The 15,398-nt window shown below is 44.4% G+C and overlaps 2 protein-coding genes across 3 annotated transcripts; both read right to left on the bottom strand.

Moving 5' to 3' along the window:
• Positions 1 to 6,925: 6,925 nt before the first annotated feature.
• On the bottom strand, positions 6,926 to 8,473 carry LOC134202773 (cystinosin homolog). The gene is made up of 4 exons (XM_062677767.1): positions 8,159 to 8,473; positions 7,667 to 8,102; positions 7,198 to 7,606; positions 6,926 to 7,135 (listed from the first exon to the last, which is right to left on the bottom strand). The coding sequence occupies exons 1-4, from the start codon at positions 8,308 to 8,310 to the stop codon at positions 7,017 to 7,019; spliced, it is 1,116 nt and encodes a 371-aa protein (XP_062533751.1). The 5' UTR covers positions 8,311 to 8,473; the 3' UTR covers positions 6,926 to 7,016.
• Positions 8,474 to 12,105: 3,632 nt separating this feature from the next.
• LOC134202772 (triosephosphate isomerase-like) lies at positions 12,106 to 14,215 on the bottom strand. Of its 2 annotated transcripts, none has more exons than XM_062677765.1 (3): positions 14,058 to 14,215; positions 13,652 to 13,875; positions 12,106 to 12,918 (listed from the first exon to the last, which is right to left on the bottom strand). In XM_062677765.1, exons 2-3 carry the CDS (start codon positions 13,838 to 13,840, stop codon positions 12,364 to 12,366), a joined length of 744 nt encoding a protein of 247 aa, XP_062533749.1. In that variant the 5' UTR covers positions 13,841 to 13,875; positions 14,058 to 14,215; the 3' UTR covers positions 12,106 to 12,363. The 2 variants fall into 2 exon arrangements, with proteins under 2 accessions (XP_062533749.1, XP_062533750.1); XM_062677766.1 differs by having other exon boundaries at positions 14,085 to 14,208.
• Positions 14,216 to 15,398: the final 1,183 nt, after the last annotated feature.

The following is a 15,398-nucleotide window of genomic DNA, read 5'->3' as shown; positions in this document are numbered from 1 at the left end:
GTGTTCTAAATCTGGCAACGATTATCCTTTCACTTATAGGTTCCCACTTCATAAGCGCAGAGTATGTCTGGGCGCTTAGTAGGAAGCCAACTCCGTGATGCCGGGGAGCGTGTTCACCTCGTAAACCAGAGTATAGCAGAACTTGTCCTGACGGCGTTCTGTGTCCTCCAAAGTTTGGCCAACGGACTTCACTCAGTCCCAGGATCTCAAGCTTCATGCGGCGTGCCTCATTGGCAAGTTGTGCCAATTTACCCTGCTGGGCTAGGGTTAAAACGTTCCATGTTCCTATTCGTGTCCGTTGTTTCGCGCTAAGAGTCGTCGCCGTAAAATCAGTCCGTATTCTTTCATTATCGGATTCTCGAACAAATTGATGTTTCGGGAACAGTAGGTTGTTGGCCCAAGGTTCCCTATCCACCGGGATGGGGCTGCCATCTTAGGTATAGCTTCCGGGGAATAGCATTTCATACTCAGCCGCTGGATGCCAGAACAGACGCTGTTGGAACCGCACCTCCTTGGTGGACAGACGCTCGATCAGTCGGGTCAAATTTGTTTAAAGTCCCACCCAACACCAGGACTAGGCTAGTGCGCTTTGAGCGGCACACGGTCGCTTTGATAGGGCCTGCTTGGGGACACATGCAGCTTTTTATGGAAGTTCAACAGAGCCCACTGTCGAACCCCACCACATACTAGGCAGACCCCACAGTACGCACCCTCTCACTCTAGCTGATGTCAGAAGGACAACAGTGCCCAGGCTGCACTACCAGCTAAGTACGCAACCCTTAGCTGGCGGTCAATTGTCATCGGAAGACCCGTGGAAGCGTGAGTATTGGAACTTGTGAGGACCAGAGCTATGTTAGGCGCCCCTTCCCGGATGTCAACTCACCATTTCGCAGCCCCAAAAAACCAAAACGGCCAGAAAGTTAATACTCCCGCCTTGATGCTTACCTTTGCCAAATCTACGTACCCGGAGCACCCGCCCGTACTTTCCAAACCCGATGCTCTGCTACGGATGTTTCAGCTACGGCCATACTCGCCTACGATGCCCCTACGAACAACGCTGCTTCAACTGCTCCGACGAGTATCACGGAGAAGAATGTAACAAGCCATGGTGCCTGAGTTGCAAAGGTGACCACCGAACGACCAACCGCCAATGTCCCGTGTATAAAAAGGAAATCGAGATGGTAAAAATCAAAGTGCGAGACAACATCACTTTTCCGGAATCCCGAAAACGCGTCAACCAGCAAGCTAGTGGAAGCTACGCACAGGCAGCAGCAGAACAGAACACCATCGAACAAAAGCTGAAGGAGCTAGAAACGGCCATGATTAAAAAAGACAAGATCGCCAGACTTCTGGAAGAAAGCAAGTGGAAGGATGAAAAGATCGTCCAAATGATGGCATTCATCAAACAAACGAAGCAGCAAGCCAGTCAAGCCAAACAGAGCCACACTAGCTAAACAACCGTCAGCCAGGAAAAACCACACCACAGCCGTGACCAGCAACGACCAGTCCCCACAACAACAGGCCCTCTCACCCGATCGAGAAAAAATTCTCCAGCCGCTCAAGAATCCAAGCGCGGGCATCCTGCGAAGTATAATTATAATAAACTGGTCATTTCCCCAGTTTTGAGTCCGCTGCCGAAAAAGACCGCCATCACCCACGACCTCACGGAAATGGATTTCTCCAGTGAGGAGTCGGAGATATCGGAGACTTGTCCTAGCCAAGGTATTCGATAGCTCCACCCCCCAACATCGCATGAACTCCAATGATGACCAAGGCACGAACACGGACAACGAGACTAATCGGTTCGGAAGTAGGGCAGGTTGAAGAAGTCATCCGGGACGTCTTACCCAAACCCGTTGATGGAGAATTCATCTCCGTAGCCGATGGAAACACTGCACCACGATACCGGAACCTTATGATAGACGGCAGGGAGAAGTGGTAGCTCTTCTTTGCCCTGGCCGCCGCCCTACACTAACGACCATAGCGAGCACAAGAACTGAAACCACAAACAGTATCACAACATCAACATTCCGGAATAGACGGCAGGGAGGAGCCTATGCCGTGGCCGTCGCCATACACCAGCAAGTATGGAGCATCCAGCACCTACGTCCGATGAAAGCGGCATACCCAACAACGAAGCAGTAGACATAACTACACAAAGCCTTTCCCCAGTGCCGGCTGTTGCCGGCAGATCTGGAAGCAATCGTGTAGTAGTTTCGGCAACGGCTGGCACTGTGGGGCAAGACGTCCCACAGGTCAGTACTCGCTTTTTCCACCCGTGTGCATATACTCTCCCGAAAACCCTTTCAGGTCAACAACACATCGCAGCAGTTACCTCAACAGGAGAAGGCCCGTCGCGTCGAAGAAATATTACACAAAGCGCATTCCCAGTGCCAGCAGTTGTCGGTATTGGTAGAACTAGTGTAATGGTTTCGACAGCTGCTGGCACTGTGGTGCAAATGGTTCCACAGGCAAGTTCCAGCATCGCTCAGGTTTCTACCGAGGTTATCGCACCATCTTTTTCTCCCACAGCCGACCCGCCGACAAGAAGAACATCCACGTCGTCGTCCGTCACTTGTTCCGTCACAGACAGCCACTCCGGCGGCGTTTTCGCCCTACAGTGGAACCTGCGTGGCATCATCAGCGAATTGAAGTTCCTCATCGCCGATCTCGAGCCATGCGTCGTGGCACTGCAGGAGACGAAAGTTACCAAACGGTCGTCCCACCAGATTTCGTCGGCAGGCACTACACGTTGCTTCTGGAATCGAACAGTGTATACTACTGGCAACACGGGGTTGACCTAGCCATCCGAGAAGGCATACCATTCGAGCGTGTACAGATCGACACCACCCTGCACCTCATCGCTGCACGCATCTACGCGCCGATCCAAGTAACGGTAGCGTCTGTCTACATCCCGCCGAATTCTACGCATATTCAGGCCGCATTAGGTCAGTTATTTGAACAGCTTTGAACACTGTTTCTGGGAGACTTCAACGCGCACCATCTCACATGGGTGTCTCACCAATCGAACGCGCACGGCCGATTTATCGCCGAAAACACATTGACGCACCACCTAGTCACATTAAACGACGGTTCACACACCCCCATCGACCCGGCCACCTGGAATACCTCGGCTATCGATGTGACCATATGCTCAGAGAATCTGGCCCGCAGGTTCATTTGGCGAATTATGTCGGACACGCACAACAGCGGTCACTACCCGATCACGGTGTCCATCCGATCACTACCCGATGACGGTGGTCGAATCAACGAACGACACGACGCAAATGGCACTACGATCACGCCGATTTGTCGCTATACGAGCGATGCCGAATGGGATACTCAGAGCTTCACAGAGTGTATTATAGCAACAGCAACGAAGGCTATTCCACGTACCAGCGGGCGAATTGGACAGAAAGCGGTACCGTGGTGGTGCCCCGAAGCAAAAGCGGCGGTCCGACAGCGGCGAAGTGCCTTCGATCTCTCCGACGCCTACAGCAAGGTGATTCAAACCAACCCGAGGCGTTAGCGAAATTCCATGAGGCACGAGCAGCGGCACGAAAAGCGATTAGTAAGGCGAAGGAGCAGTCGTGGGAAAAATTTGTGGCGAAAATATCACGGCAACCGAACTATGGCGGACGGTGAATACCCTGCGTGGCAACCAACAACAGCGTCCGGCAGTGCTCAAGCGAGCGGACGGGTTTACGGACGATCCCCAAAAAGTGGCAGGAGAACTGGCAAAAGTCTATTGCGAAAGATCGGCGACTTCCAGCTACCCTCCATCGTTCCAGATGGCGAAAGCTGCAGCTGAACGAAGGTCCATAGATGTTTTGCACAACAACGATGATGTGTATAACATCGATATCACCCTGAGCGAACTTCTTTGGGCCCTCGACAAAGGGCGAGGTACCTCAACAGGTCCAGATTCCCTCTGCTGCAACGACTTCCTATTTCCGTGAAAACGACACTCCTCGATCTGCTGAATGACATCTGGCGCAGTGGCGAGTTTCCGGCCAGCTGGCGGAATGCCATCGTCGTTCCCATCCCGAAGCCGAACTGCCACGATACCGGTCCGAATGCTTTTCGGCCTATCTCGCTCACCAGCTGTATGGCGAAACTTCTTGAGCGAATCATTAACCCGCGACTGATCATCGAGTAGACGACTCGACAAGCGCCAGCACGCTTTCCGGGCAGGACGCGGCACCGACACATATTTCGCCGAGCTTGAAAGGTCACTGCCTACCACCGACGAGCACTGTCTGATAGCGTCCCTGGACCTATGGAAGGCCTTCGACACCACCTGGCGACACGGCATCCTGCGGACCCTCAAGTCTTGGCGGATACGTGGTCGGATGCTTAACCTACTGCAGAGTTTCCTCTCGGAGCGCACCTTCCAGGTGTCTATAGGAGGACACATGTCCGGAGAATATCCGCCGGAGAACGGAGTACCACAGGGTTCCGTTCTTTCCGTGACGCTGTTCCTCGTTGCGATGATGCAGCCTATTTTTCGAGTTCTTACGGTGGGCGTCGACATCCTTGTGTACGCAGACGACACCCTCCTCGTGGTACGAGGGCCAAAAAGACAAGGCTTATACCGAAAACTGCAAACTGCGGTTAAAGCTCTGGACAAGTGGGCGAAGAGCGTTGGTTTCTCCATATCGGCGACGAGGTCGCAGACGTTTTACTGTAGCCCCAACGCGCGTCGAGAGCTAGAGAAGCAGATCACCATTGATCGAACTACCATTCCGAAAACCAATCGTTTGCTAATCCTGGGCGTCACTCTTGACCGAACATTCACCTTCAAGCCGCACTGTACAGCGGTGAAGAAAGCATGCGATTCCCGGTTACGGATCGGATGATCCGATGATAGAACAAAACTGCCGCGTGGCAATCGTTCAAAGTTACTGCAGGTCGGCTCGGCGCTAGTCACTTCGAAGCTGACGTACGGAGTGGGACTAGTGAGCCGAGACGGGTCAGACACACTGCAGACACTCGCTCCTGTATACAATAAAAAGGGTTCGTTATGCTTCCGGAGCGTTCTGGCATCCTTCCATTCGAACTACTGGCAGTTCAAATCATCGCGAGGATGGCCATCCGGATTTTACCTAAAAACAACAGCAACAGCACTCTACCGTTAATCCGACGAGCGTCGAACCGGGTACACGAACAGAGTACAGAGCGACCGTGTGTGGCAGGCACGAAAACCGTTGATTGTGTGGGATGTTAAGAGAAGTGTGCGAGCTGGCGATCCGCCAGATATAGTCCGACCAGTTGTTCAACAGCTGCTTTTGACCCGATTCCATAGGTCGACAGTAGTCTACACCGACGGCTCGAAATGTGAAGATACTGTTGGAGCCGCATTTTACTCGACCAGCCTCGCGGGAATATTCAGCCTTCCAAAGGCATGCAGCTTTTTCACTGCGGAGGCGTATGCCTTAAAGAAAGCGGATCAATTCCCAACGTCGGTGGTGGCCATAGATATGCCCATTCCGGGTGAAGACGCGTTAAGAGCGGTAAAGCAGGCGATTCGATTCCGACGGGATCACCAGTGGCACGAAACAAGGGACTCGAATCTGAGGGAAGTGAAGTACGACACAAAAAGATGGGTAGACCGAGTAGTGCAGCTGACCAACGTGCGCTTACGCGACTTAGGATCGGCCACACTCGGCTTACCCACACATTTTTACCAAAAAGACCGCTCACTTGCGAATGCTGCGGTTCTGAAGTGAACGTACGACACATCATCCTAGCCGGTAGTACGAGCAAGAGCGACAAAGAAACAATATCAGCACTACCAGCCTGACCGATGCCCTGGGAAACGATGAAGAAAGTTCGTCGGAACTGCTGGCATTCCTGCACCAAACTGGGCTATTCAGGCAACTGTAAAGAGAAAGCAACGAGAAGACATCGACACTACACAAAGTCTTTCTCCAGTGCCGGCTGTTGTCGGTGTCTCTGGAAAGAATGGTGTAGTAGTTTCGACAACGGCTGGCACTGTGGGGCACTGGCACCCCACAGGTCAGTACCTGAATTCTCCAACCGGAAGCAGATACTGTCTCGCTTAAAATTCCTGGTCACCACCAAACTTCAGCCATCCTTTCGACAGCAGCCGATACTGTGGGGCAAAGTACCTCACAGGCAAGTTTCCACTAAACATTCCTTATACGGATACTACCGCGATACACTATTCCCACAGCAAATCCTGGATGAAGAGCGTTCACATCGTCATCATCGCACCGGCTCGCTCCGACATTTCGAAGTGAACAAAAATAACAAACATAAGTGGAAAGAGAGAGAGAGAGAAAGAGAGAAGAAAAAGAAGATCAAATGTGATCGTAATGCCATTGTAAACTAAATTGTATTTCAAAACCCCGCTGTCTGACACGAATGCACCTTTATGGTGTAAAGTGTCATTAATAAACAAACAAACAAACATTCGGTTAATGAACAATGTATTCTTCCATTCCCAAGTACCCGAAGCTGAGACGTTGCTGTAGACATTCCCGTCCTGTAAAGGGGTTGTCTTATTTAATGTCAGAAATTCTGCGTATTTCTGGATGAGTGAAAATGTGTGAGATTAAACCGCCTTGAAACATCTCTGGGTCAGGAATGATCGATGCTACTACTGTTCATCAGAAACGATCATCTTCGGCGAAAGTATAATATGAGTAGCAGATAGCAAAATCCGAGGGGCCGATTTGAAAACCATAGAGGTGATGGATTACCTATTAGAGATGCTGTGGGCCAGAGAGGAAAGCTTGCGCTAGTGGGTTATAAGTTTTTCTGATACATTATAACTTGGCCTTACGAGCTTTCTTTTTAAAATTATTTAAGAGTAAAAAATTGGAGTTTTGTGATACAAATGTAACATGTATTTTAGGCTAAATGGTACAGAATATTCATTAACATTTGGTTGTTCGGTTTTCCTTTGATGTCCCACCATTGCAAACTGGGTCTTTGGTTTTCGGCTTCCTAAAACAAATCTTAAATATTACATTTTTTTACAATGATATAAATTATATCACAATCAACCTGTATAGGACGTAATGCTGAAAAATAAAAAGTGAATCAAATGGGATAGAAATCACTCCCAATGCGAATTTGACAGCATTTCCTGTAATCGAATGCCAGTCATCTGCAAGAGTAAAAATAATTCATGAAATTAAATTCGAGCGCAATATGTTTACGACATTTAACCAAAATTCCAGGCATTGATTATCATCTGCAGGACACCGAATAGCCCTCCGGCGATGTCCGAGATTCGATTCACAATAGAGAAGCCTTCTGTGCTTTGGCGCTTATAATTCATGTATGCCTGTGGAATGTACTTTACGAATGACGTCGACAGTTTGATCCAACTTAGCACATACAGGAAATCCAGCCAATGAATCACCCCAGATGCTGCCATGCACGCCGATAGCAAAATGGCACTGAGGTAAAATCCTATGACACCCTTGGCCGCAAGTGACACCGTATTTCCGTTCCGCTCGTAGATGTAGCACTGCAGAATGGTGATACCGGTTGCGCACGACGCATGAACGGAAAATCCTACATCGTTTCCAATCACCGGATCGAGACCAAGTGGATGACGATTGGCGTATTCTTGCTGAAATGTTGCGAATGAACAATACTCTATACATAATGATCTTGATCTGACCGCATTTACCTCAATGTAGCTGTTCCAGATCATGAGCGAGTTGAATATGGCATAGCAAACATGACCAACAATGTTGATGTGTAAAAAATCCATACTCAATCCGACCACACTTTTCCGTTGATAGTTGAGTAATATTTGAGGGTAATACCCACTGGACCAGCATAAAGTGTAGACCCAACCGATTGCTAGAGAAACATATACCAAGGGTTCACTCAAAGCCACCTTCAACCAAGCATATATTCTCCGATCGTCTACGACGCCCTCAGGTTTGATAACAGCTTTCACTATGAAGTTCCCCTGATGGTGTCCAACAGCTGACACAATAAAAGGGGTATTATTGTAATTAACATCTCCGTTGATTGAAAACAGCGAAGGTGTTATGTTCACATGGTCCACATCATTCACAGCTGTAATCCTTATCGAAGCATTTGTATTTGCAGTTCCTCTGAAAAATGAAACTAGCAATAATTGTGCAAAAACTCATAACTCAACAGCACTAACTCTATCCATACACATAAATCTATTGCTTTGTCCAAGGTGATCACATAGTCTCGTGGAACAAACTTCACCTGTAATGTACTATTCGCGGAAGTACCACTTGCAACGGAAACTGCGATAACCACCAGTAGGATTAATGCACTGTTTTGAACCATTTTCGCACCATAACTGCCAGCAGTTATGGTTCATGCATGGCGCCGATGCTAACAATTCACGATGGGCACGATTTTCGCTATTTCATCCTAATTGATGCGAGGCTCGAACTAATTTGGTATTATTTGGGTGGCATCCCGGAATTCAAGCTCTCAGTTCCTATCGAATGAGAAGAATCTACAACTCTACAATCTACATCTTCATGAACAACAAGTGTCGCAAATGGTTCCCATCCGAACACAATGTGTACTTATGCGTGCGACAGATGTATGCGTAACAAATTAGGATCCATTTCGCAACCGTTAATTAACACACCAATCAGTCTGGAGCAAAGATGTGTGTTGTCGTATGAATAAGTCATCTCTATTTGACACGCGTCATGGCTGCCACCCGTTGACCACGACATTTGGGAAATGCCCAAAAAATGTTTGTAGCTTAGGGAACCGGATAAGAAATCTATTGTGCCATCGTTTTCAAGAGGACCGGGTCATTCTTTTTTAATTCACATGCTTCACCTTCGACGCATTGTTCCAATATCGTTTTAAAACGTAGAGTCTCCCTGCAGCATCGCATTCGAACCGGGCGGTGCATCAAACGGAACATGTTCATGGTTCATAGTCGATTTTCAAAAGTGTAGCTAGCGACGATGGACATTTTAAATGCTGCTCCGCTGTTAGTCTGAATTGGATTTGGATTGGAATTGGATTTGGATTGGATTTGGATTGGATTTGGATTGGATTTGGATTGGATTTGGATTTGGATTGGATTTGGATTGGATTTGGATTGGATTTGGATTGGATTTGATTGGATTTGGATTGATTTGGATTGGTTTGGATTGATTTGATTGATTTGGATTGGATTTGGATTGGATTTGGATTGGGTTGGATTGTGGATTTGGATTGATTTGGATTGGATTTGATTGATTTGGATTGGTTTGGATTGATTTGGATTGGTTTGGATTGGTTTGGATTGATTGGATTGATTTGGATTGGTTTGGATTGGATTTGGATTGAGTTGGATTGGTTGATTGATTTGGATTGATTTGATTGGTTTGGATTGGTTGGATTGGTTTGGATTGGATTTGGATTGATTTGATTGGATTGGATTGATTTGGATTGGTTTGATTGGTTTGGATTGGATTTGGATTGGTTTGGATTGGTTTGGATTGGTTTGATTGGTTTGGTTGATTTGGTTGGATTGGATTGGTTTGGATTGATTTGGATTGGATTTGGTTTGGATTGGTTTGATTGGATTTGGATTGGTTTGGTTGGATTTGATTGGTTTGGATTGGTTTGATTGGTTTGGATTGGATTTGGATTGGTTTGGATTGGATTTGGATTGGTTTGGATTGGTTTGGATTGGATTTGATTGATTTGGATTGGTTTGGATTGGTTTGGATTGACTGGATTGGATCTGGATCGATTTGACTGATTGGTTTGATTGGTTTGGATTGGTTTGGATTGGTTTGGATTGGTTTGGATTGGATTGATTTGGATTGGTTTGGATTGGATTTGGTTGGTTGGATTGATTGGATTGGATTGTGATTGGATTTGGTTGGATTGGTTGATTTGATTGATTGGTTTGGATTGGATTTGGTTGGATTTGGATTGGTTTGGATTGTGATTTGGATTGGTTTGGATTGGTTTGGATTGGTTTGGATTGGTTTGGTTGATTTGGTTGGATTTGGATTGGATTGGTTTGATTGATTTGGTTGGTTTGGATTGGTTTGGATTGGATTTGGATTGGATTTGGTTGGATTGGTTTGGATTTGGATTGGATTTGGATTGGATTGGGATTGGTTTGGATTGGATTTGGATTGGTTGGATTGGTTGGATTGGTTGGATTGGTTTGGATTGGTTTGGATTGGTTTGGATTGGTTTGGATTGGATTGGTTGGATTGATTTGGATTGGTTTGATTGGTTTGGATTGGTTTGGATTGGATTTGGTTGGTTGGTTTGGATTGGTTTGGATTGGTTTGGATTGGTTTGGATTGGTTTGGATTGGTTTGGATTGGTTTGGATTGGTTTGGATTGGATTGGATTGGTTGATTGGTTTGGATTGGTTTGGATTGGTTTGATTGGTTGGATTGACTTTTGGATTGGTTTGGATTGGTTTGGATTGGTTGGATTGGTTTGGATTGGTTTGGATTGATTTGGATTGGATTTGATTGGTTGGTTGGATTGGTTTGGATTGGATTTGGATTGGATTGGATTGGTTTGGATTGGTTTGGATTGGTTTGGATTGGTTTGGATTGGATTTGGATTGGTTTGGATTGGTTTGGATTGGTTTGGATTGGTTTGGGATTGGATTTGATTGGTTTGGATTGGTTTGGTTGGATTTGGATTGGTTTGGATTGGTTTGGATTGGTTTGGATTGGTTTGGATTGGTTTGGATTGGATTTGGATTGGTTTGGATTGGATTTGGTTGGATTTGGATTGGATTTGGATTGGTTTGATTGGTTTGGATTGGTTTGGATTGGTTTGGATTGGATTTGGATTGGTTTGGATTGGTTGGATTGGTTTGGATTGGTTTGGATTGGTTTGGATTGGTTTGGATTGGTTGGATTGGTTTGGATTGGATTTGGATTGGATTTGGATTGGTTTTGATTCGATTTGGATTAGATTTGGATTGATTTGGATTGGTTTGGATTGGTTTGGATTGGATTAGAATTGGTTTTGATTGATTTTAATTAGATTTGATTAGATTTGGATTGGTTTGGATTGATTTTAATTAGATTTGGATTGGTTTGGATTGGTTTGGATTGGTTTGGATTGGTTTGGTTTGGATTGGTTTGGATTGGTTTGGATTGGTTTGGATTGGTTTGGATTGGTTTGGATTTGGATAGGATTTGTATTGTTTGGATTGGTTTTGGATTGATTTGGATTGATTTGATTTGGATTTGGATTGGTTTGGATTGATTTGGATTGGTTTGGATTGGTTTGGATTGGATTTGATTGGATTTGGATTGGTTTGGATTGGTTTGGATTGGTTTGGATTGATTTGGTTTGGATATGGATTGGATTGGATTTGGATTGGATTGGATTTGGATTGGATTTGGATTGGATATGGATTTGGATTGGATTTGGATTGGATTGGATTTGGATTAGATTTGGATTGGATTTGGATTGGTTTTGGATTGGATTTGGATTGGATTTGGATTGGATTTGGAATAGATTTGGATTGGATTTGGGTCGGATTTGGATTGGATTGGATTTGAATTGGATTTGTATTGGATTTGGATTGGAATTTTTATTGGATTGGAGATTTGGATTGTGTTAAGATTTCATTTGGTTTGGATTAGGATTGGATCAGGAGTGGCTTTGAATTGGATTTGGTTTGGATTGTATTTTGTTTGGATTGAATTTCAATTGAATTTAGTTTGCATTTGGTTTGGATTAGGATGAGATTTGGATTGCATTTGGATTAGATTTCATTTGGATTTTATTCTGATTGGATAATTTAAAATTTGCAGTTTATTGGAAATTTGCAAAAAAATATTAAGTTTTTTTCAAAAAAGTTGATATTTTCTTTGAAATCAGTCGTAGGATAATTTAAACAAATTTTTCGGGTCTTATTAAAAATGAATATGAAAGGCATATTTAAGATCTGTCGATTAGGGGGTTTAACGTAGACTTTTGTTTACTAAGCCAAAAGCTATTATCGTTTAAATTGTCCAACTTAGCGTTTTGCGATCGATTTAGAGATTTATGACACCCGGTAAATTAAAAAAAACGTGAATTCTACGTAAAAAGACAGGAAAATAGGTGATACAAATTTTAGTCAATAAAAGAGACATGTTTTCACTTTAACAAATTATTGTATTTGTATGCTTGTTTCACTTTCTTCGTGGTTAGCTGCGATAGCACATGCTTGGGTTTTCTTTTGCACTTAACATAATAAATCGCCTATACTTTTAAATCATACATTCGTGTTTGAATGTTCCGAACTACCAAAATGCCCCAAGAGAGTGAGAAACGGTGACTGATAAGTTCCACCTTTTGCTGGGCTGAGGTTTTCTGTTTCTTAGATTAGGTTCCTGAGAGTCTTATCCCTGTTTACTGTCTGGCATTAACGATCTGAATGAACTCCGGCTTCAACGAAGCACCACCAACCAGGAAGCCATCGATATCGGGCTTGGCAGCCAGTTCGCGGCAATTGGCAGCAGTGACCGAACCTCCATACTGGATGCGAATAGCCGCGGAAACATCGGCAGATACATTCTCGGTGAACCATTTCCTCAGAGCAGCGTGTACTTCCTGTGCCTGATCCGGAGTGGCAGTCTTACCGGTGCCGATGGCCCAAACCGGTTCGTAAGCGATCACAACGTTGCTCCAGTCCTTAACCTTGTCGGCGATGGCCTTGGTCTGGCGGAAGCACACGGCTTCAGTCTGTCCAGCTTCACGCTCCTGCAGTGTTTCGCCGATACACGCGATGACCTTCAATCCCTCGGCCAAGGCATGAACGACCTTGTCGGCAATGAGTTCGTCCGATTCACCGAAAATGGCACGTCGCTCCGAATGGCCCAGAATGACCCAGCCAATGTTCAGATCCTTCAGCATGGCGGGCGAGATTTCACCGGTGAAGGCACCTTTCGCGACCTTGTAGCTGTTCTGTGGAATAGGCATGTTGGTTAATTTTTTTTTAATGAAATTCTTTTGATAAAAGCTGAAAGGTTATCTTTATTTTTAATATTTTTGTTCAAAATATGATGTGCGTACCTATTTATGAGCGAATTTTGCTTTGGAATTCGACAGTGAATGCAATCTTAGAATTCAGGAAGACTTGGTCTCTTTTCTATGTTTCATACTAAATAAATATTGTTTTAGAGTCAACCATTCAACCCATTAGGAGGTCCAAACACACAAAATGTCATGTGAAATAAGTATTATTCTTAATCCAAAAAATGAGTTATAATTATTATTTGTCTAAATGATCTATTCTAAAAATTATACTAGAATGAATAGCTTGGTAAGGATACCTTTGAAAATACAAGAATTTTTTTTTGTGAAGGTTGGAATTGTTTTTGATTTTGAATTTCCCTTTTTTTTTAAAGAAAATCAATCTATTTGTACATCACAACCACTAAACGAAACAGTTTGATAACATTGAGAAAAACCGATGCTGAATTCAAGGTCAAAACCAATCGCGCCCACGAAAAAAAAAACCTTCAAAATAACTCCATCTTATTATTTTTTCTACCACTTGAATACGTCATTTACGCGTGCAATACCATTAGGTAAAATCCGAAGTGAAAACAAATCGGTCTATCAATCTTATCGCTCTGAACTTTGATATCTACTGCACCGTCCGAAAATAAAACAACACCAATGAGAAGTTTCTCACCTGGGCGGCGACTCCAACGCTGTCCGGCAGCTCGGAGCGAGCCAAGGTCAGATAGGGGGCTGGGCACCCGACGACGACCTCGGTGTCAGCGCTCAGCGGCCCAGCGGTCAAGGTCTTGCACAGCTCAACGATGCTGGCCTTATCGCCGTTCATCTTCCAGTTTCCACCAACACAGAATTTGCGACCCATTTTGTTGCTGGATTCAATTGACTAGACGGTGAAAGCTGCAATTGAAAGCGACATTGTGTAATCACCATTTTATTAAGTGCAGTAATTCAGTCACTGAAACACTCGCACTTTTTAATCTCAGTTCAAAACGGTATGACCACAAAACTAGTGATTAATGATGTTCCGCAAGTACCGAACAACATCAAGACTAGTAGTAGGAATTTTCACTTTTACTTACGATTGGAGAATAGTTTTTGCTTCTTACCGGTCCGACGGTTTGCACTTTTATAAGGAAACAACCTCCAGATGACCTTTGTGCTAAACACGATTTAGTCTCTTTTATACATACCTCTCGTACACGCTTAGGATTAATAACACATGGATGTGTGTTGCTTTACAACAATCTGACCACGGCATCGTATGCACATAAGAAGTGTTCTACTCAAACAGCTACAACAATTACCTACTCTTATGACTTAAAGTACGGATCATGAAAAGCATTGGATTCCTTTTAAAAACTGTGCGAGCCAGTTTTGTGCTAGGGCAATATGACTTTAGGTTACTTCAGAAGAGCATTATTTTTGGCGAAGCAAACTCATTTGTGTATTAATACGCTTCAACGTGTAGGTCGCAATCAATACCAACCAACGACCGGCGCGAGGTGCAAAGAGATGGCCACATTCTCCGATGGGAGAGACCGACGCCTCTTATCTGTGACAGCCCAGCAGACGGAATGCGCATGAGTGATACGAATCCATAAACGCGTGGACGGCAGGTTGGTTTAAATTGACCGTTTTGAAGAGCACTGTATCTTCCTGTATGGATGGTTCTGCTAGGTGCGGTCGATAAATCGATTAACTATAACGTGCTCATGTTATTGTTTAAAATGCAACGATACCTACCCAATAACAGGTTCCTTCCTATCATTTTTGTGGAGACGCAGAAGTTCCCAAAATAGCCAAAAATCATTTTTAATGTTCCATACTTATTCCTAACTGACTGTAAGGACGTTGCCGGTACCGTTATTGATCTTTGTATTTAATAAGCTACTGAGACTTGCACAGTGAGAATTATTGACTTATCTTAGTCAGCCGTTCAGTTGAATATTTCTGCAATTTCACTGAGCCAGGTAATCACGGAGTAGCAACCATACACAGAAAAAAAGAATATTGTTTCGCTAAATATATTGTACTTCACAATTAAAAGTGCTTAATTTTGATTAAATTAAAAGTTAAATTGTCTAACGCGAAAGTAGTTTATCATTCTAAGAGGATTTTTTGTCAGATTATGATTATACATTTGAAAGTTCGTACTTTCACTATTAAACTGTAGAACTGTCAAATCATGCAACAAAAGTTTAACTCGTATTAAAAGTATCGACAAAATTTTAACCCAATAAAGTGACAAACAATTCAAATTATTATAAAATCTGTTCTAATAAATAATAAATGTATTATACTTTAATTCTGATACTACAAGTTAGCATTCGAAATTACACCACACTTGTAGCAGCGCGGCTTCATGCTGCAGTTACTCGAAATTGAAGCAGTTGGTGCACTGCGTGACGTCGCAGTGCATT

Source organism: Armigeres subalbatus, unplaced genomic scaffold, assembly GCF_024139115.2.
Source record: "Armigeres subalbatus isolate Guangzhou_Male unplaced genomic scaffold, GZ_Asu_2 Contig141, whole genome shotgun sequence".
In the NCBI taxonomy this organism is placed as follows: Eukaryota; Metazoa; Arthropoda; class Insecta; order Diptera; family Culicidae; genus Armigeres; species Armigeres subalbatus.
Note: the sequence above shows the minus strand (reverse complement) of the source record. Positions and strands in the feature narration are given on the sequence as shown.